The following is a 22,508-nucleotide window of genomic DNA, read 5'->3' as shown; positions in this document are numbered from 1 at the left end:
CAGCGGTAGAGGTTCCGTTATCTATCGATTCTTGAATCTCTTCAAGCTCGATTTGCCTCCCACTGTCTCCTTGGCTTATGAGTTCTCGCTCTCGGAAAACTCCTCTCCTCGCAACAAAGACAACATTGTCCTTTGGTCTATAGAAGAGATATCCAAAGGATTTCTGCGGGTAGCCGATGAAAATACATCGCTCACTACGAGGTTCGAGCTTGTCGTGAGTATCTCATCTTACGAAAGCCTCGCAACCCCAAACCTTGATATGTGCCAACGAGGGAGCTTTCCCTGTCCACATCTCGTGAGGTGTTTTGGCAACCTTCTTAGTAGGAACTCGGTTAAGGATATGGGCGGCAGTCTCTAAGGCATACCCCCAAAAAGAGATTGATAGTGAAGCACGACTCAACATAGAGCGAACCATGTCCAACAAGGTTCGATTACGCCTTTCTGCCACACCATTCAATTGTGGTGTCCTAGGTGGCGTCAATTGTGAAACTATTTCACACTCCTTGAGATAATCATGGAATTTAAGACTTAGGTACTCTCCTCCTCGATCGGATCGAAGCATCTTGATTTTCCTGCCCAATTGATTCTCCACTTCATTCTTGAACTCTTTGAACTTTTCAAAAGTTTCTGACTTTTGCTTGATTAAGTAGATATACCCATATCTACTATAGTCATCGGTAAAAGTCACATAGAAGCGGTTCCCATCCTTCGTGGTTGATCTAAACGGTCCACATACATCGGTATGTATAAGGTCCAATAGACCCTCACCCCTTTCACACGTACTTGTGAAGGGTGACTTAGTCATCTTTCCAAGCAAACAAGATTTGCATGTGTCATCTTCCCTAAGGTCGAATAACTCCAACACTCCATCCTTTTGGAGTTGGGCTATGTGCTTCTTGTTGACATGTCCAAGACGACAATGCCACAAGGATGCTCTATCCATACTATTGGAAGAATCCATGCATAAAACATCATTTCCTAAGTTATCTTAAATCATAACGGTTTCATAAATTCCATTACATGGTATAGCTTCAAAATAAAAGACACCATTTAGATAAGCCAAAATAGAACCATTCTCATTATTAAAAGAAAATCTAAAACCTTGTCTAAACAAACCATGAAATGAAATGATGTTTCTAGCCATTTCTGGCGAATAGCAACAATTGTTCAAATCTAAAGATAAACCATTCCTAAGGACTAAAGAATACACTCCAATCTTGGTCACAGGCGACGATCTTCTATTCCCCATGATTAGATTTATCCTTCCAGGCTCCACATCCCTATTTCTTCTTAGTCCCTGCACATTAGAACAAATGTGGTAACCACAACCGGTATCAAGAACCCAAGAAATAGCATGAGATGAATCGTTAGATTTAATTGTGTATATATCTGCGAAAGACGGCTTGATCTTTCCTTCCTTGATGGCTTGCAGGTACTCTGGGCAGCTTCTCTTCCAATGTCCTATCTTGTGGCAGTGGTGGCACTCTGCCTCCTTTGGGTTAGGGCATGGTTTAGCAGGATCAACTTTGGTCCCACTAGAAGAGGCACCATCTCGGGACTTAACCTTGCGATGGTTCTTAGACGAAGCCTTCCTCTTCTTTCCCCTTCCTTGTCCAATAGCCAAAACAGGAGCAGCGGGTGGATTGGGAGTTGGTGCAACAGACTTGTCCTTGAAGTTGCTCTCAGCGACCCTCAAGAGACCTTGGAGCTTGCTTAGGGTGACCTCTTCTTTGTTCATGTGGTAGGTCATTCTAAATTGATTGTAACTTGGAGGCAAATAGTGAAGCACCATGTCGATCGCCAAGTCTTCCCCAAAGTCAACATTCAACTTGCGAAGACGGTCGACATACCTTTGCATCTTTTGTAGGTGCACGGTAAGAGACTCTCCATGACCCATTTTAGTGGAAATCATGTTAGTGAAAATCTCATAACGCTCTTGTCTCGCATTTTGGTGGTATCTCTCCAACAAGTCTTGGTGCATCTCGTACGGGTACACGTCCTCATAGGACTTTTGGAATTCGGAGTTCATAGTGGCTATCATGATGCAATGTACCTTCGTTGCATCACGCTCGTGAGTTTCAAAAGCGGTCATTTCAGCCGGAGTAACGATTTCAGGGTTGATTTTCTCGAGCTTCTCATCGAGGACATACTCCTTGTCCTCATAGCGAGCAATAGTGCGAATGTATCTTATCCATTCGCTAAAGTTCGTCCCATCGAAAGTGACCTTTTGACAAAGGCTCATCAATGTGAATGAACTAGCAGCAGCGTTGTTTGCTTTTGACATCTACAAATAGAAAGGACAAAGATAGATTAGAATATGAATCCCTAATTATCACCCAATAAGAAAATTAGGGCTAGGATCCAACAACAATATTTACATATTAGAAAAGGGATACCGTAATCTAACATGCAAACAATTTGAAGGTAAGTGAATGACGATTCACTAATTCTCCATCACGAAAACATAACTTTAAGTTCTAAATGTATTGAGAATTCCTAGGTCTAGATGAGATTCATTGAAACTTTTCAATGGCATGTTTAAATCTCGATATGCCCCTCTTGTTTGTGACTGGGATACCAAGGATCACAAAGCGGGTGTGAATTACCATGCAAATTTACATGGTGCCTTCATTGTAACGATCACCTATTCGATGTGCCGATAAACCACACACGCTCCATCGAACTATGATAAACAATGAATCACCCTTTGCCACCTTTGCTTAGAACCAATTAGTGTGCCGGTAAACCACACATGCTCCACTAACTTCTTAGCAAGGGTGCAAAGTGTAATTTCATGGGATTGCATCAATTCACTTTTCCTAAAGTAACTAAGATTGGGAAATTTTTGAAAAACATGTAGTTACTTTGTATTTCATATTATACTTTTAATGAGAGATGAGGTTGCCCTATCCTACCCGTTCGGCTAACGACCCTCCACCGATCAAGCAAGCGGTGGGTGTGAGTGTACACCCATTAAGCGTCATTTTATAGGCAGCAACCTTATACCCACCTTATAGACCGGCTTCGTGAATGAGGCCTACTAACGGTAAGACTAGCATTTTAGTTATACATATATATATATATATATATATATATATATATATATATATATATATATATATATATATATATATATATATTAATCTTGTAATATTATATTAGTATAGGGTTGGATTTTAAACTTGTAAAATTCTAGGGTTTGAAATTTAAATTGTCTAAATTAAACTTTTAATCATAAAACATAAATTTCAAAACTTGAGGGCAAGTTTTAAACATTTAAAACATGGAGGATCAAATAACAAATAATCTTAATTAACAATTAATTCCATAATTATCCATATTTGATTTATTTAATGATTTCTTGCAAAATAATTTACCAATTTAATCAAAATAATTAATTAATTATCACATAAGGAAATTAAATATTTTATTAATTGATAAATATCTTTAATTAGATCAAGATTATAGTCATATATATCAAGAAATTGGATTAGGGTTGATCTAATATGATAAAGGCAAGTTTCCATAAGATAAATATCAAAAAATCCCGATTTTGGCCCTTCCTGACGCTCGGACTCGTCGAGTCAGGCCAACTCGTCGAGTCCACCATGGGACTTGTCGAGTTCATGACACAGAACCACAAAATTCGAATTTTGCAAGCAAGAAACAAACAATTATGCATCAATTTAATAGAAACCAATCTAGGCTCTGATACCACTGATGGGTTTTGGCCATATGAACATTCCTATGTGCACATGCAAACCCTAATGCTTGGATCTAGGTTTCTCTAATTAAACATGCATTGGATCCAAGACTTCTAATGACTAATGGAGTATAAGAACAATACAAAATCAGAATTAGAAGCATACCTTGAAACACTTGTTTGATCTTCTAGTTCTTGGAGCTTTAGAGTCACAAATGTCACTCCTCTATTGGCTTACAAACACCAACTAGCAAGAGGATGAATTGAGAGAGATGAGAGGGAATAGAAATCGGCCAGGGTTTCTTTGCTTTAGCATAGGTGCCGATTTCCCTTGCCCCAAGGGTCTATTTATACTTGTAAGGCTTCTAGGGTTTCACCCTTAAACCCTAGTTGGATAATCTTTACTCAAAGCAATCCAAATACTTTCCAAGATAAGCCCTTGGACGATTTGTGGCTTATCCCAAGCCCTAGAAATCGTCCAACCCTATCCAAGAAGGATTTACACCCCAAAGTGTAACTATCAAACAATTGACAGTTTATACCCTCTTATTTAATTAATCTCTTTAAGTCACCAAATTAATTCTAATTAATCTATGACTTATATTAATCAAATAACAATATTATTATTCCTTATATTATTCTCATAATATATCAATAATATTTATTCTCTCATAATAAATCATCCTGTCAAGTTGTTATGGTGAAGGCAACCCAAAAGGACCATGCACGATCGCATCAAATACTTGCCTAATATAGTTGTAGCCTTAGACACTATTCCAACACACACATACATAAAGAATTTAGATTTCTCTTCCCTTCTCTCTACAGATTTTCGATCCTAGTTTTTGGGTGTGAGCCATTAGAGGCTTCCACATTATTGGAGATAGCTTTCCAAGAAGGTTTTCAAGAGAGTTGTTTGCACCATATGATTGTTGCAAAAGGTATTCTAGCCTTATGAATTTCGATTTTCATAGGTTAGATTTTGTTTCATAAATTATGTTGTTATAACTTAAGAAAATGTCATAGTATTATAGGCTGCAAGTACCTAAATTTTTTATGTAAAATCTGTTGTGCAATTATTTTGTTTGTAACTTAGAAAACCCATCACTTTCAACAAAAATGTACTTCAGAAATTAAACCATGTAAGACCAAATTACTTTAACCCATAAGAAGATTTATTTAATTTTACCGAATATACTTCTCGAGAATTAGAGGTTTGTGCGTCTGCAACCTTAAGCCCTTCTACGATTTTCATACAAATATCATGCTCGAGTGAACCATATAAATAGGCTGTAATTACATCCATTAGATGCATATCCAGTTTTTCATGTATTGCCAGACTTATTAGATAACTGAATGTAATTGCATCAACCACGGGAGAGTACGGTTCTTCATAATGAATTTCGAACCTTTAGGTAAACCATTGTGCGACGAGTCTTGCTTTATATCTCACAACTTTATTTTGCTCGTTTCTTTTATGCACAAATACCCATTTATGTCCCACTGGTTTACCCAATTTGGTGTATGGACTATACGTCCAAAAACTTTTCGTTTAGTAAGATAATTAACTTCTTTATTTATTACATGTTTCGATTTTGGCCAATCTTTTTTATTCCTACATGCATCCATAGATGTAGGTTCAATATCCTCATTTTCTTCCATAATCTCGCACGTAACATGATATGAAAATTTATCCTTGACGTCTATCTTATGTTGGTTCCATCTGATTCCTATCATTAAAAAATTTATTGAGTTATATTTATTTTTATAATTTCAAGGTGCCTCGGTTTATTTTGTTATGTCATTGGGCTCTTTAGAGATTTATTAATCTTTTCAAGAGATCATGATTTCTCTTTTGGACCATCAATCATGTTTATTCTCTTTCGTTTTCAAGGATTTTTATCTTTGGAACCAACTGGTCTTCGACATTTCAAGCTTGCCTTAGATTCATTTGCAGTTAATTGGAGCACTTACAACCGGTATATGAGACTTTTTTACTCTCTTTTGGTTAGTAAATGCATTTGGCAATTGATTTTTTGTATTTTTTAAATGAACTATACTTTGCACTTCAAGTTCATATTTACTTGAACAAGGATCTAAAACTGAAGGTGATAATTCATTCCAAGAGATTTTATGTTCGAACTTCTTTATTTCTCCCCTTAATGTTAGAAACACTGATTCATCAAAATGACAATCATCAAATCTAGCTATAAATAAATCTCTAATTGATGGTCCTAAATATTTTATTATAGATGGAAATTCGTATCCAACATTAATTCTCATTCTTATTTGAGGACGCATTTTACTATAGGTTTTATTTTCTTTCGGAAAAGATTTTTGAGTCTTTTGATGTTGAACTTTTAACCTTTGATTAAAATCATTTTCTACAACATTTTGGTTAGATTAAAAACTTTCATCAGTTACTTTTGTATTATCTTCTTTTAACAACTCTTCATTTTTGGATCTACATTGTCCCTATTCCTTGTTGTAACGAAAACTTGATTGGGAAGTCCTTTAATTAATGTTGGATAAAAAACTGAATTTTGTTCTAGAAAATGTTTTCCTTGTTCTTTCCAAATCTTGTGAATCCCTCTTTGTCCTCAAATACATAAGCTTCAACAACACGTGGAATTTCTTTTTCACAAGAATCATCATCGCTATCACTATCATTGTTTGTTATGTCCTCGACAATAACTGATTCTTGAGAATCATCAGCTTTGGTTGTCGAAGATGAATCATTGTTTAGCTTCGTTGTTGAATCAACATTTCTTTGCCTTTAGCTAATGAAGTGACATTAATTATAGACAATTTTGAGCAGTCTACACATTCCTCTTCCTCAATTTCACTGATATTGTCAGAATCATCTTCGATATTAGTAAAATTTTGTTGTGTACTTTGTGTCGAATTCTTAGTCTTGTTCAAAATTTTAATTTGTTCATTTTTGGTCAAAGTCTCATTCAAAATATCAACCAAGTCATCAACATTTAAACAACCATCAATATTCACAACACCATATGTGTAACATCTCAACACTATATGCTTTAAGGACTTTGGAGAACCATAAAGTTGCGAACTTTATTCCATTCATTCACTCAAATCAAAACCATGAATCAAGAGGGACTAGAACAACTTAGATCTAAAAGAATAAACCATAAAGGTAGAAACTTGAAGCCTTACAAATGGTACAGAAAGGTGATATCAAATATGAGAAGGTGTTGATTGCTTGATCCTTGCACCAAATATCCTTTTACTTTCTTCAAAGAGAACAAAACCACCAAAATGAGCCAAGAACTACCACGAGGGATTAGGGTTAGGGTTTATGAGGTTTGAGAGTGATGGAGGCTGATAATGAGCCCTAAATTTGAGTTAATGGGGTTTAAATATGAAGGAAACCCTAAAAGATCATGGCCTTGGGTTGCATCCATCCTCATGACGTATCCATACTCATGTTTCGTCATGACATGATTCCCGGATACATGCTTCCCATTTAACTCGTCACGTTGTGATCACCCTATGGTTACGTCGTAACATCCGATTTTTTCCCAAAAACCGAGCTTTTGACTCCTTAATGCCCTAAACCGATCCATTCTGGAAAACGGGTGTTATACAAAACGTCATCAAGTGAACATACTTTCTGATCCACACACTGTAGACTTTGTGCTCGAACATACCTTGATTCTCTAGAACCTCATACACTTTACCGAGTATTGCAAACGTTCTGCTTAAGCATCGCAAACCTTATGCCAGAGTACCGCATACTACATTGCATCTTGAAACATCCCACATATGAGATAATTAAATTAGTCATTCAAAATAAAAATTCCCAAAGTATTTTTATAAAAGTGTATCATCCATAAAATTCATAAAAATTTAAAACTTTTTCAAACATCCAAAAGTCATTAGTTATTACAAAATATTTTCAAAATAGTTTCATATAAGAGAATCCCAAAAATCAAAATCATAAAAAGCGAGGAGGTGCACGATCAAGCCTTCGCCTTCCCGCGATCATCCAAAGTACCTAAAACAAAATCTAAAACTGTAAGCCCGAAGCTTAGTCTGTTTCACCCAAAATACCAATGCCATCCCAACCAGAACAATATCATAACAAACAATATGCATATAGAGTCTTTAGTATGATTGGACCGCCTCACCGACCTTCAGTCTATCTGGCACACTCTCAGAACCTTCAGCATGTCTGGACTGCCCTACTGGGCCTTCAGCCTGTCTGGACCGTTCTCCGGGCCTTTGGCCTGACTGGTAAGCCTCAATGGGCCTTCAGTCTATATGGGCCGCCCTGGGTCTGTTGGCCTAGAGCACAAAGCAAGACCGCCTCAACCCACCTGCAAACACACATTTAACACATAGATATCAAACGCTAGCTAGCATGTACAAACAATCATACAAATCTAACAAGTCACTAATCATAGCATCATACAATATACCATGATACGGATCTAACAAATCACTAAACATAGCATCATCCTATATACCATGATACAAATCTAACAAATCACTAGACATAACATCATGCGATAACCAGGATAACAATCCAAAAGGGCACGCCTTGGTGCCTTCGACCCTGTTAGCATAGTGAGGAAAACTCACCTCACAAGTAGTGTTGAACCGATAAAATCGAATCCCAACCCATAGCTCCAAAATCAATTTCCTGTAACCACCATATGACTAATTCTATTTAAATCCCAAATTACCAAAATACCATCAGAAGTCAAACTTGGTCAATCATAGTCAAAGTCAACAGTCAACAGTCAAGGTTAACAGTCCATGTTGACCCAACTCGTCAAGTGCATTTACTGACTCGTCGAGTTCCTTCATATCTCATAAGATCGTGAAAAGCTCGAGATAACTCGCCGAGTTAACAGAGCAACTCGTTGAGTTCTTTAGTGTTCAGAAAACTAAGAAAATCCTAGCCAACACGCTGAGTCATCTCACCCACTTGCCTAGTTTACTCAGTATCCAGAAAGTGGGAAAACCCGACCCAACTCATCGAGTTGTCAGGGCAACTCGTCGAGTTTTCTTGTCTTAACATATTCAGCTCCTTCCAGTTGAATCTAAAGCCCCAAACTATAGATCTGGTCCCTCTAGGGTTGAGATATCATGTAAAGTCTCTAACTTTACGTCCATGCATGGCATCAAAGGGCTAGAACACTCCATTAAAGCTTTATTAGGGGACTTAGTGCATGAAGGAGGTCTAGATCCAGTTAAAGCTTGGAACTTTAAGCCCTAGGAGGCCACAAAGCTCCCATATCTGAAGTTATAACCTTATGTAATGACCAATCCAAGGAATGGTCCCAAGATGGGCCAAAAATGCCACTAAACTTCCATAGAAGGAGATCTAAGAAATAAGAGGTCAAGGTATAGACTTTATACCTCAAAATGGCTGCAGAACACTGAGAATTCCGGATCTAAAGCTTCTCTCTTCAACCTTGCACTACCAACTTCAAGCTTCTTCAAGAAAAGCACCAAAGAACACTCTTTATGCTCACAAACACTCAAAATGGGGAAAGAGGCACAATTAGGGTTTCTTCTGGACTGAGGGGACAATGAGCGAGGCCATAAATGGGTCATAAGGTCTTTAAATAGGGTGCAAAACCTTTAAAATTAGGGTTACATAATCAGCCGTCAACTCGTCGAGTTACTCTTTACAACTCGTCGAGTAGAGAACTTCCTACTCGTTGAGTCTGAGGCCATTAACTCGACGAGTTCCAAGGACAATTTTGAATTTTAAGCCATAAATATCATACCTGGGAATTGGGATGTTACAAAAAGAACAACATTTTAAAATGTTTAAATGTTGAAATTTACACATAATAATCAAGCAACAAAAGTTTAAAGTAAACTCTTGTATGTTTATTCTAACTTCTAATAAGCATCTTCTAAATATATAATGCTAAAACATCATCTTCAAGTAAGTCTTTAAACTTGAATATACTTCAAAATATGCAGGTTAGACTTGAAAATTTTAGTGAGTATTACTGATATTCAAGATTGTGAAAATGGATCGACACTCGACTGGTGATATAATGGATTAATCAGACTAGGCGGAGATTAATTGGCGATTAATTGGGAACCCTTAGTTATTAATAAAATTATTTTTAAAAATTAGTATATCCTAAAAAATAAGTATTTGGATTTAAAAAATTTGAATTTTTTAAATATTTCCCACCTGTGACCGCCAAGGCCAAGTTTGACTGATTTTGACCAATTTTCGTCAAGCACCCTAATTTTAATCGATTTAATGACGCTAAACGATTAATCGACTGCTAATGTCGATTTCTACAACACTGTCGGTATTCAACATTGAGTAATTACAAGAAATTAGCATTTTCCTTGAAGAATGTAAACCCCAAAAAAGTTACATGTCCCACATGGGTGTTACATCAACAAGTCATATAGAAGCCATAATATTACAGCATTAAAATTCAAAGCTAATGTATAAACGCTTTCCTCTTGCTGACTAAAAACCCATTCTTATAGTCATCATATAAGCAATGGTGGGTCTAAAACATAAAACACGTGGTTCACTATATATATATATATATATATATATATATATATATATATATATATATATACTTATATATATATATATATATATATATATATATATATATATATATATATCATTATTATATATAAAAACCTTATTTTTATCATCCCGCCAACACCACATTTCGACAGTTGCTAAGGCGCCACGTCAACTACCCTCTAAACGACGCCATGGCCCATGGAAGTCGATTCCTACTGCCTCATCTTACGGCGGTTATTGTGTTTATTAATTTCACCCAAAAAACCACACAACCACTCCCTTTTCTACGTTTCCCTTTAGCTTCTCCGTCGTCAAGACCTCCACTTTTCTCACCCCAAAAGTTGGAACCGTCTTATGTCGATAACTGCAACGGGTGTGGCTTTTAGTTTGGAACCTATATATAGAGATCAAGATATCTCAAATGGGTAGTTTGATATCGTGGTGTTTAAATGATTTTCAAGAACCCTAAGATCTGAAAAGGAACCCTATAATCAGTGAATTTCATATTTGATTTTTGATCTTCATCTTCTCCATTTCCAACCACAAAACTCGCTAGGCCTCACAAAGGTCAGTAAGCAAACTTCATTTCTTTTCGACAATGATCGGTGGTTGTACTTCTGTCTTCTTTTTTATACTATTAAAATCATATTAGTTAATTTTTACATTTTTCTTTTGATTTTTGGTTGCAGGTTATGAAAACACTAGGTTTTTGTTGCTTAATGTTCTCTGTAACATTGATATCGGTCAAGGTGGGTTCAAAATGAATCCCTATTTCTTTCACTGTCAACAGAGCATGTATTTTTTCCCTCCACTTGTTCTTCCCTCCCTTTTTTTGCTATTTTCCCATACCACAACACGCATCTCTTATTTTCCTCTTTCTCCACAATCGGTTTTCTTCGAATTATCTCCCTTACGAATTGTTCCATCTTCCCTCCCGTTAGTGGTAGACCAAGAACAATAGGCTTTCAGTACTCTCATTGCATGTCTTTCCCCATGTTTCATAGCACCCCTGTTTTTTTTGAAGATCTTAAGATAGATGCACAGGTACCATAATCCTATTATATTAACTAGCATGCATTTTGATATATTATATTTTGATTAATGGTGATCCATCACACCCTTTCAGAATGAGTTTGGTGTACATGTTTTTAATTTTGGATATAGGTTGGGAGTTAGGACCATCTACTGAAAGTGTGATGATTTTGGGTGTACCCTAAAGGTAGTCGATGAAATGTGGTTACATGATAGTAGTTGTATAAGTAAATTTATGTCAATTAATGTTGTCATATCTACCTGAAAAGATGAGTCATTTGCACCCTTCAGTTCCAGTTAAGCACCAAGTTCATGATTATTTTGTATACATGTGTTTGCATATGGTTTGGAAATTATCCTATCTTGCATTCAAGATGTTACAACTTCATGTTTTATTGGTGATTTTTGCCAACATAATAACATGCAGTTCTGTATTGGAATCAAATCTGATCGCGTTTGGTTTGGGGAAGATGTATATAATTTGTGTTTATAAGATTAGAGAAAATCAATCTGTTAAAATCTTTGTTGGGTATGAGAAGGGAAGAAATACACAAGAAGATTTAAGAAAATACATGGTTTAGAAATGGAACTAATTGATGGTTTTTGTTTGGAATATGTCTTATATTGTTAATTTAGAAATATCATAATATAATTATTTGTCAGAATGTGTAATTTCGGTGGATTATGGGTAAGTTTTTATATTAATCCATCACATTAATAAGTTTTTGCAAAAAGAGATGATATATAAAACTTGACTATTCATTTTTATTGTGATATTTGCAATCATAGCATAAAATATGTGGACAATAATAATTAAAAAAAGAATAAACTCATGTGCATAAATTGAGATTTGAATTGTCATTTCTGGTAATGAATGAAAACTCATAACCACATACACATGATTATATTTTTGAGTTTATAAAGAGTTTTTCAAAAAACATACAAGATTTATAAAGGCGTAAATGTGTTTTTCAATTAAAATAAACTTAAAATTTGTTTAGATTACTTTATCTTTTATGGATTTACCATTTGTGGTAATTATTTCATTTTGTTTTATATGAAATTTTAAGATATTAAATAAGTTTATACTTTATGTAATATGCTAACAGGATGCGTGCTCAATAACAATGCAACGAAAATGGTTACATAACTTGTGAGATACGCCGTTAGGTATGCTTTTGTTATCAAGTATATATAAAATCCTCATCGTTTTATAAGTTTTTATAATGACTGAAATATGCATTATTTCAAGTACCAATAACTTTAAAAAGTTCAGTTTTTTACTTCATAATACATTACAAACTTGGCTATGCTGCCCCTCCTCAACAACCTTACTTGGAAGAGACAACTATAGATGTTGAGTAATCTATTTTTCCTTATTTTTCTGTATTTTTTAAAATTTTTTTCATTAGTATAAAGTACAAATATTTTGTGAAATGTTTTCTTTCTTCCTATGGGTATTTTTGATATGGGTCCTTGACTTTGAATGAGCATAATGCAACCAAATAGCAACAAAATTTTATTTATTTGTTTATTGTAGAAACTTACTTTAATTTCTTTCTATTACCATATTGTACTTATTTTCTTTTCTTATTAACAAATCGTACTTTGAGAACCCAATTACAACATTGTACTTTTATTTATTTAATTTGGACATTGTATTTTGAAATTCTATTAAAATATAGCAGTGAATGTATTGATTTTTAAATACAATGTTTTTATAGGAAAACATAAAAGTATGATGCTATAATAAGCAATGAAATGCAAGCATTTTGCTATTTTCTACATTTAACCCTTAGCAAAATCATGTGCATCTTGAAAATATGTTTTCTTGTGATGTTACGAGTAGTTTTTTCCAATGTAGAGTCATTTCATTACAATTAAAACAATAGATGATGAAGGCATACCTATGTACCTGAGATAATCTATTTTAAACCAACTTTAGAAAGGGTATTTCAGGTATAATCCCAATGGCCATTAGGCGAACATTTATGTGTTCCACTTTATATGCTATTTTCATATCAAAGCAACGCCACTAAAGAAATTTACTTTGTTCCATTTTCTTGAGTGTTAAATTTGATATTTTATTTGTTGAAGTAACATGTTGGTCCATTATTTTTTTACCATATGAGGCATCCAGGAGCACATCTCCCCTTTTGTACTTCATCAAGAGAGCTTCCAATAATATCATTGTTCCTTTATTTTTATCAAAATAATCAAGTATGAAAACTATCAATGAAAGTTCATTGCTATTTGTTGCATTTAACATGCATTGTGTTTGTTTGAGACTTTGAGTATGGTGTATCAGGATAATCTTATGGTTTTTCCAGGAAATACCAAAAATACCATTCATGGGTCATGCTTAGCACGAGCCTCAAAATTTTCTAATATATATATATATATATATATATATATATATATATATATATATATATAGAGAGAGAGAGAGAGATCTAGGTTCAAGTATTTAAAGTAATTATTGTGTTATTGTATGCATAAAAGTGGGCCAATCAAAATTAAATAATTAAATAAATCAATGAGGGTAATTTAGTAATTTGGTAAATCAATTCTATAAATAGTCCCTTTATTTTAGGGATCCATTTCTTATTAGCCCTATTAAAATCCACCTCCAGATCACAACGACGAACTAAATCCGCCTCTTTCTTCCTCACATTAACAATTGGTTCTTTCTCCTTCCCTCTGCGTCGTAGGTCACCTTCCTACTTGTCTCAATAACCAATTAATCGTCCTCTCGCCATTGCTTCCTCCGCCTAATACCATTTACAGTTTCTGATGAAAATCATTATACCCCTCATACTCTTTTTCCCAGGTGGCATGTGCGCGTCAATGGCAGTGGCTCGGGATACCCCTTTACGTTGACCCTGACTCTGCCACTGTTTTATGGAACAGGTGAAGTTAGTGGACAACTTGAAAGAACAGGAAATAAGGTTGGTTTCAAAGTTTTTATCTACTTCTTTTCTCATAACAAATATTTGGAGTATCATAACAAATGCAATAAACACTGATTTTTACTTGGAATACTGATGCATGGGGGTTCTAGCCATTCTTCTTAATGGAGAGGCATTAGGATTCCTTGTTGATAAAACAAAACGTTGTGAGGTGCTCAAAACTCCTATAACTTATTTCATTTTTTTCAGTTTTGTAAATGAGTTTGTATTTAGCCATTATCTTTTTGGAACATATTTATCAGATTGATCTGCGTAAAGAATCAACAACAAAGCTTATTGCTCCATCGCCTTTTTCTATGGTGACATTTGGTCCATTTGCTTCAGTAAACGATGTTTTGACATCATTATCACATGCAATTGGTAATTTCCTGAAAACCATAATGAAATTTTGCATCTCTTCCAATTACTTTTTTAAGGTCATCTATTTTTACTGGTATCAAGTAAGACTACTTGGAAGTTTCACTGAACTTTAATTTTAAGTTGGATTATTAGTTTGATATTTCTTTTTGATTATCAAAAAAGGATCTGGAGGTTGGAACTGGTAAAGGAGAGAAGCAAAAGCAAGGCCTGCAAGTTTTCGTATATCAGATAAGGAGAATAAATGTGTTCTAATAGAATGGTATTCTTATAGAACGTAATTCTCATCTGGTATTAGTCTCACAAAATGTCATTCTCGTAAGAATGGTTGAAATCAATCGATTATGGACAATTGAAGAAGATCAATGACATTTGTTCACGAATTGTATGGAATCACGAATTCCAATTCGGTTGGAATGGAATCATGAATTCTAATTATGTTGGAAATCTAAACTACAATTTGGTTTTGTTTTCACAGAAGTTGATGCTTGAAGAACGGACCACAAAATTGAAAGTGATTATAAGCAACATTATTCTTTTAGAATGTATTAGTGTCGTTGTTAGATTTTGATGTTTTCTTTCCCGTTTTGAAAGTTTTTTTAGTTTTATTTTTTAACACTAAAGGTAATTCTTAACAATTGTTACCCGTATTCTATAACAAATAATGTATTTTTTGTTTTTATTCTTCAATTGATTATTCAAGAATTTGTTATTCTACAAGAAGTTTTTAAAGTCATGATCAAGAAATAGGTTCAAGAATATTTTTATTATTTATGGTTCAAGAATATTTTTATTTTTGAATATACTCATAAACACATTCTGTCAGAATGTCCGAATTAAAAGAATTATAATTCCTAAAATTGGATTTTTAAAATTAATAGAATCTATGATCCCTTAAATTATGCAATTTTCCTTTATTAAAATTATATTAATTGACTAAAATACCATTGCAATTAAATTAGATGATATTTTTCAATTATATTTAATTCAATAATATATATTAATCAATTTCTTAAAATAAGTAAAATTGATTGGTCCACATTTATACATACAATAACATAATAATGACTTTGAATAGAATAACCTAAGCCTATATATATATATATATATATATATATATATATATATATATATATATATATATATATATATATATATATATATATATATATATATATATGCCAAAAATATTAAGGTATGTCCTCTCAAATATTTAAAGTATGTCCAAAATTATTTTTATATATAACTTTTAATAAAAAAAAAGATATTTTATTTGGGTCAGGTGACCTACCTTATGTACCTTTAGCCTCATCCCTACATAAAAGCCACGTGTTGAAAACTAAGTATGATATAAGCCTGACAATTCTCGACATAACTCGCGACACGACACAAAATAATTGAGTTTGTGTTGAGTTTTTCAACCCATCAATGCCAAATAATATGAAATTCACATTCATTATGTATGTATGAGCACACCACAAGAATCCTTCACTTTGCACATATCATTCATGCAAAGTGTATGCAATGTACTATAACAATATTAATATATTATCATACAAAATCTTTCATAAGAACATACATTTCAAAAAGACGCTGTTTAAAACATACATTTATAATTCAGTTTAAAAGAAAAGGCTCATGCTATAAGTAAGTGACATATATATCGTAACGGGTAAAAATACATATGCACTCATTTTAAGAGGTTAAAACTAAATTAACCTCCACCTTTGTATTACCCAGCTTTCACATCCATACATGTCCGAGTATTAAAGATATGTATTTAATATCACAATAATCTAAAAATGTTAAAATTAGTACTAAATTTTTATTTCAATCAATTCCTTTAACCTAACCCCTTTATTAACACCTTCTATACGGTGCCAATCTTTCATTTAATCTAAATTAACGTTTTGTCATACTTTCAATTACATATAGATCTTTTATGGACATGTCGTCCTTATTTAGATGATATATTTCTATTAGGTTAAGAAGATTACACAGACACCGATATACAGTTGTTTTATACATAATCTGGTTATTTAAGATGCATGATACTTATTTAGGAAACATCATACCGACATTTTAAGGGATGAAAGACAATGCCTCAAGTTATCTTTTGATTCATATATCATTGTTTTTTCTTGACTTAAATCTCAATATAATAAGTTTAATGGTTCTTGGTCATATTAGTTAAAAGAAACAAATTTAATTCTTCATGACGTTTGGTTTTTCCTATTGTTAGTTTCTTGATAGTGTTTGTTTAATAAAATATTTCAGTTTAGAAGAAAAAAAAAATTAATACATAACTAGTTGATACTACGCATGAAAAGTGAAAGTACTTTTGTGATCTATTATTATGTATCAAATATAAATCTATTAAAACCAAATAATAATAATTGAAATTTGAACATTATTCCCATGGGAAATTTACGCTTGTACCCTTTTAACTAACACATATCCATCTTCGGAATCTATGGTGAATGACTACAAAACCACATCCCCAAATATATAAGAGGGGTTTAAAGCACTCCATCTCACTGCAATTCTCCATTTCTTGAGTATTGTTTTTATTACTTTTTCTAAAATGATCTTCTCCTCCTTATAATTGCAATAATCTGTTTATAATTAATACAGGTTGTTTGGAAAAATTCTCCGTAATTATCGAAATCGAACTGTACAGTTACGTGTTACATACGAATCAATCGGATCAATCAATTTCTCTTCGGACAGGTAATTCGATCCTGATCTATGTTATTTCTCGTCAATCTTTTCGATGGATTTGTTTTCCTTGGTTTTCGCTAGCAAATCGCTGTTTTGTTAGGTACAATTTGCCGAGATTTGGTCCGATCTCCGTGGGGTTTAAGCTAAACCTCCTTTTTTCTGTTACGAGAATTCCCTAAATCGTATGGAGATCGGATCGGATTCGTACAACATATACTATTTTCTCCGATCGCGTTGAATTTGTGTCCTTTACCGATTAAACCTTGTTGGTTAACAATTTTACGATGTAATTAATGCGAAATTCCGCTAAAAATCACGGTGAAATCGGATTTGATTAATTCATAACAATTATGAACTTTTAATGCTGGATTATATCTGTGGACAGCTTTTCTTAAGATGTTAACTCGATGTTGCATGGGTTTTGAGTTCTTTTCTTTTTATTTTTGTCATTTTCGTATATTCTGTTGACAGTGTTTGACTAACCGCAACATTGAATTCATGTGTGGGGACTAATTAAGGTCATCTTTTATAGATTTTTTCCCTATATTTATCATCATTGATCTTATATCCAGATCCTGAGATCTAGCTCATGGGTCAGCATGGTTTATAAATTATCTGCTCGTTTACTTTTAGTTGTTCAATTCTGGATCATACCATTGAAGAGTATCCATTACAATCTAGCTTTGAGAAGTAAACTTTTTGCATAATGTGTTGCAAGTGCAATAATGTTCTTTCCTTAACCAATCAAACATCATCGAATGTTAAGTTTATAATCAACTTTTTGAGATGGTTACTTACATTTGTTGGCATTCATGATCTTTTAGCTCATAAAGCCTTTTTGTTTAAGGAGTCATTTACATCACTAAACTGAATTATTGAGTTTGATGATATTATAGCAGACACAATTGGTGCGTGATTATAGTTGATGGTCTTTCATTAGCATGCATTCCTAAGATATGGTGGTGAAGAAGAGAATATATTATGGAGGATTTCATGGTTTGATACCCCCTGTGATACCTAAAGCTCCTAGATCCTTGAGGGTGAGTTAAAAAAAGTTAAAAAATTTCCTTCACCAAACAATCTTAAACTCCAGATTTCAATTAACACATTCAGTTTGTTTCTTTCAGAGGAGGAGGAGTTCACAAATCAAACCATCAGAAGGTGGTGAAATCTGTGCTTTTGAGCTTTTAGCAGCTGTAGCTGGCAAGTTGTTACAGGAGAGTGAAAGTTCTATTTCCAGCACTGATAAACACGAACCACATGAAGTCAAAGTCAAACCTGCAACATCAGAACATGAGCATCATGATCAAGGAAGTGGTACAGAAAGTCAACCCACTAATCTTGACCCAACCGTGAACGAATTCCCACATTCCGATAATGATTCTGGTTTAGAACGCGCTTCTGTTTCTACAACTTGTGATGTCATACAGAAAACCGATACTAATTTGGGAATGGAAGCTTCTGAAGACAAAAACATAGTCAACGAGACTCCTATAGAGAGTCAACTAGCTAGTCAACCCACTGATCTAGAAGCATTAAGTGCAGTTAATACGTATGGGTTAAAGGATGAGGTGGAAATGGAATCATGTGTAAATAATCATGTATTAAAGAAATCTTCTAGTAGGCTACATCTATCCTTCTACAGCGATCATGTTCACAGGCATAATAGAGGCAATATGAAGATAGATATTAGAGATGATGATGAAAATTATTTTAGGTATAATCATTATAATAGTAAAAGGAGGGCGTTTGGGTCACGATCACATGCTGGATACAAAAGAATAAGGAATATGTTGACTTCTAGATATCGTAAAGTAGCTCCAAAACCCAAGGATTATGGTAATAACAATATTCCATTCTAGTAAACTAAATATTTTGATGTTTTATTTTTATTTGATACTTTTTATTGGTTGTTTTAGGTAGTGAAGTTAGGTCCTTTTACCATAAAAGGAAAAATATATACATGAGAGAACAGTATCAAGCAGATAAAGCATCTAAAAGGAGGAAGTCTTTCCATCATTGCTCAAAACCTGTAAACACTAAAGATACTCATGGTATTTCTCTCTTGAATATTATATTAGGTTTTATAATTAATAAGTCTCTGAAACGTATGATTTTTCTTGGTTTTAGTGAAATTTAGCATAAAGTCATTTAAAGTGCCAGAATTATACGTTGAGGTACCCGAGACTGCAACTGTGGGTTCACTTAAGGTATGTTAATGAAATTAGTCAAGTTTTGAGTATCTTTTTGTTAAATTCTAGATTCATATGATCTAAACATATATTATGTTATGGAAATTATGTTTTTTAGAGGAGTGTGATGGAGGCTATTACAGCTATTCTACAAGGTCAATTACATGTAGGGGTACTTGTTCAAGGCAAGAAAGTTAGAGATGACAACAGAACATTAGAACAAACAGGGATTTCCCAAAAATGCAATCTTGAATCTTTAGGATTCACATTGGAGCCTACTTTACCTGAACCTTCTTCTCCATCTCCATCTCCATCTCCTATACATAAAGAAACTCCATTGTTGATACCCTGTAGTCCTGTTTTGGAGAAGAATGAAGTAGAACATGTGAATGCAAGAAGTGAAGAAGAAGGAGAAGAACAAGTGGCAGATTCAAAAGCTCTTGTGGTTGTAGATCCTGAGATACTCTCAATTGTCCCTTTGAGTGAAAAACCTACCAAAAGATATCAACTTTCACAAAGAAGAACCAGAAGACCTTTTTCAGTGTCTGAAGTAGAAGCACTTGTGGAAGCCGTTGAAACCCTTGGAGCTGGAAGGTCTCTGTTTTTTTTTTTTTTTTTTTTTACTTTTAAAAAATAATCCTATTATTATTATTATTATTATTTATAATATTTGTTTGTAAAAAAAATTGCAGATGGCGTGATGTTAAAATGCGTGCTTTTGATGATGCAAACCATCGAACATACGTGGACTTGAAGGTAACAAATACGAAATTCTGTTTTTTTTCCATAAATAAAAAATTTGGATAAAAAATAATATAATAATGGTTTGGTTTATGAACAGGATAAGTGGAAAACTTTGGTTCACACAGCAAGCATTTCGCCTCAACAAAGAAGGGGAGAGCCGGTCCCACAGGAGCTTCTTGACCGGGTCCTGGCAGCACATGCTTACTGGTCTCAACATCAAAATGAGAAACATCAGAAGACAACAATGTAAAGAAGTTGATGTAATTTCATTTGTCCATCTTTTTTAGTAATTGTGATTCGTTTGGCCCAAACAGTGGTCCCTCCGGTACCTGGTACTGGTACTGGTACCAGGTAACGTAACAGAGGGACTGCTAAGGGGCCCGTTTGTAAATTATTTGGGACTGGGAAATAATGGCATTCTGACACAACTGTAAGTTTGCTCATCTGATTCCTTTGTGCATTTTGTAAATTTTCTAATGTATTTAACTTTGTTTTGATTCATGATTCGCTTTCTTTTTTATGCTTTTATCTTCTTTATAGTTTGGGTCTAAACCCGACCTGGAAAACCCGGAAACTGGTTAATAAGATTTTGTAGGACTGGAAACCGGACCGGTATATAGAAATTGGTTCTAGGTAAAGTGGGTCTAGAACCGGAAAACCTGCGAAAACCAGAATCTTTTGGTAATTGTTTAGTCTATTGACATTGAATATCCCAACTTCGGAGGACTGTAAGTCATTGAATATTAAACAAAAAATGACAAAATTATAGTCTAAAATTATATATAAACTCTAAATTACACGTTAAAATCACATAATACAAAAAAAAATGCAGCATTGATATCCCAATTTTAGAGGATTGTAAGTCAATGGATATGAAACCAAAAATAAAAAATTATAGTTTAAATTCACGTATAAACTTTAAACTATAGGTTTGAAAAAACCACATGCCAACCAATTTCAAACGAATAAGATATGTATGTTTTAAACTTTTTACAGAAACCGGTTCTGATTCTTAAGCCCCGTTTACCTGACCCAAAGGATCCGACACCCAGATAAAACCATTCTTTAAACTTAGAACCCGGACCGGTTCTAAATGTTCCGGTTCTAACGGTTCCGTATCCATATATGTAAGTATATGAAAATAAAATTGATAAAATATATATGATTGTTATCTATTTTGATATGCTCTTAAATGATTAGGTCAGAGTATTTTTTTTCTTTACATAGATATGGAAATTACGATATTTTCACCTACAAGTTGAATTTGATGCCAAACAGTAATTTTCATTTTCTTATCGGAATATGGAAATAAATTTCCACTGTAAGTGTATTAATTTTTATCTTAGTGTTAATTATATTATCAAGTTCTGAAACTAATTATTTGATAGTTAAACCGCATCTTGTGAGAAAGATTTGCTTATTATAATTTATATTGGGATAAACTTGTCATGAACTAATGATTATATGATTATTTATGAAATTAAATAATCAGTTTCATACAATGATGATTAGTGATTGTAAAATGGAAGTGATTCGTATATAACAAATTTATTTTTTATACATAACAAATTGTGTTTTAAAATGCTGTATTGTACTAACATTATAAAACAGAAATTATTGTATATATAAAAAAATTACTGTATACTTTTGATTGTAAAATAAACTTGCCTATTTAACTTAATTAAAAAAAAATCAATTTCTACAGTTTTTCATAACACTTATTTTTCTTGCCCAATAATGTCCGTTTTGTATTTAATATAGAGTTCATATAATTGCTTATAAACACTTATTAATTATATTATCTTTTTAACTACCTGTCACATAATTATATTATCTTTTTAATATATATATATATATATATATATATATATATATATATATATATATATATATAATTTGCGACAACGCGGAAACAAGAAAAAACTATGAAATTGTGCCACCTTAACCATATATTTTGGACAATAATCCATCCAAACTTCGAACTACATGATGATAAACGATAATACATGAGAAACTGTTTCATATTAACAAAACATGATTTTTGACATTTTTATTATGAGAACATTAATTTAAAAGTGTTTAAGGACATGAAAAAAAATAATTGTTAAAACAGTTTTTAAATCTATATTATCATAACACAATTCAATGTAAACTTATTATCTTTAATTTATTGCAAATAAATTTAATTTTTATAGTCAATGTGTTTGATTTTTTTAAGATAAAATTTGTTTTCGCGTTTTCGC

General features: G+C 33.3%; 1 protein-coding gene across 4 annotated transcripts; it reads left to right on the top strand.

Annotated features, from left to right (window-relative positions):
* The first annotated feature begins 17,045 nt into the window (after positions 1-17,045).
* LOC111893290 (telomere repeat-binding protein 4) lies at positions 17,046-20,766 on the top strand. Of its 4 annotated transcripts, none has more exons than XM_023889351.3 (9): positions 17,046-17,166; positions 17,243-17,338; positions 18,229-18,369; positions 18,457-19,168; positions 19,249-19,383; positions 19,460-19,539; positions 19,640-20,115; positions 20,214-20,277; positions 20,363-20,766. In XM_023889351.3, exons 3-9 carry the CDS (start codon positions 18,286-18,288, stop codon positions 20,513-20,515), a joined length of 1,704 nt encoding a protein of 567 aa, XP_023745119.1. In that variant the 5' UTR covers positions 17,046-17,166; positions 17,243-17,338; positions 18,229-18,285; the 3' UTR covers positions 20,516-20,766. The 4 variants fall into 4 exon arrangements, with proteins under 4 accessions (XP_023745119.1, XP_023745117.1, XP_023745118.1 ...); XM_023889349.3 differs by having other exon boundaries at positions 18,226-18,369; XM_023889350.3 differs by having other exon boundaries at positions 17,114-17,338.
* The last annotated feature ends 1,742 nt before the right edge of the window (positions 20,767-22,508 follow it).

This window comes from Lactuca sativa, chromosome 8 (assembly GCF_002870075.4).
Source record: "Lactuca sativa cultivar Salinas chromosome 8, Lsat_Salinas_v11, whole genome shotgun sequence".
In the NCBI taxonomy this organism is placed as follows: domain Eukaryota; kingdom Viridiplantae; phylum Streptophyta; class Magnoliopsida; order Asterales; family Asteraceae; genus Lactuca; species Lactuca sativa.
This window is presented reverse-complemented; position numbering and strand designations above follow the sequence as displayed.

Coding starts and splice junctions, on each gene's coding strand:
- LOC111893290 (XM_023889351.3), top strand. CDS start 18,286: ATGGTGGTGAAGAAGAGAATATATTATGGAGGATTTCATGGTTTGATA. Junction 19,169..19,248: donor TCCAAAACCCAAGGATTATG/GTAATAACAATA, acceptor TGGTTGTTTTAG/GTAGTGAAGTTAGGTCCTTT. Junction 19,540..19,639: donor CAACTGTGGGTTCACTTAAG/GTATGTTAATGA, acceptor TATGTTTTTTAG/AGGAGTGTGATGGAGGCTAT.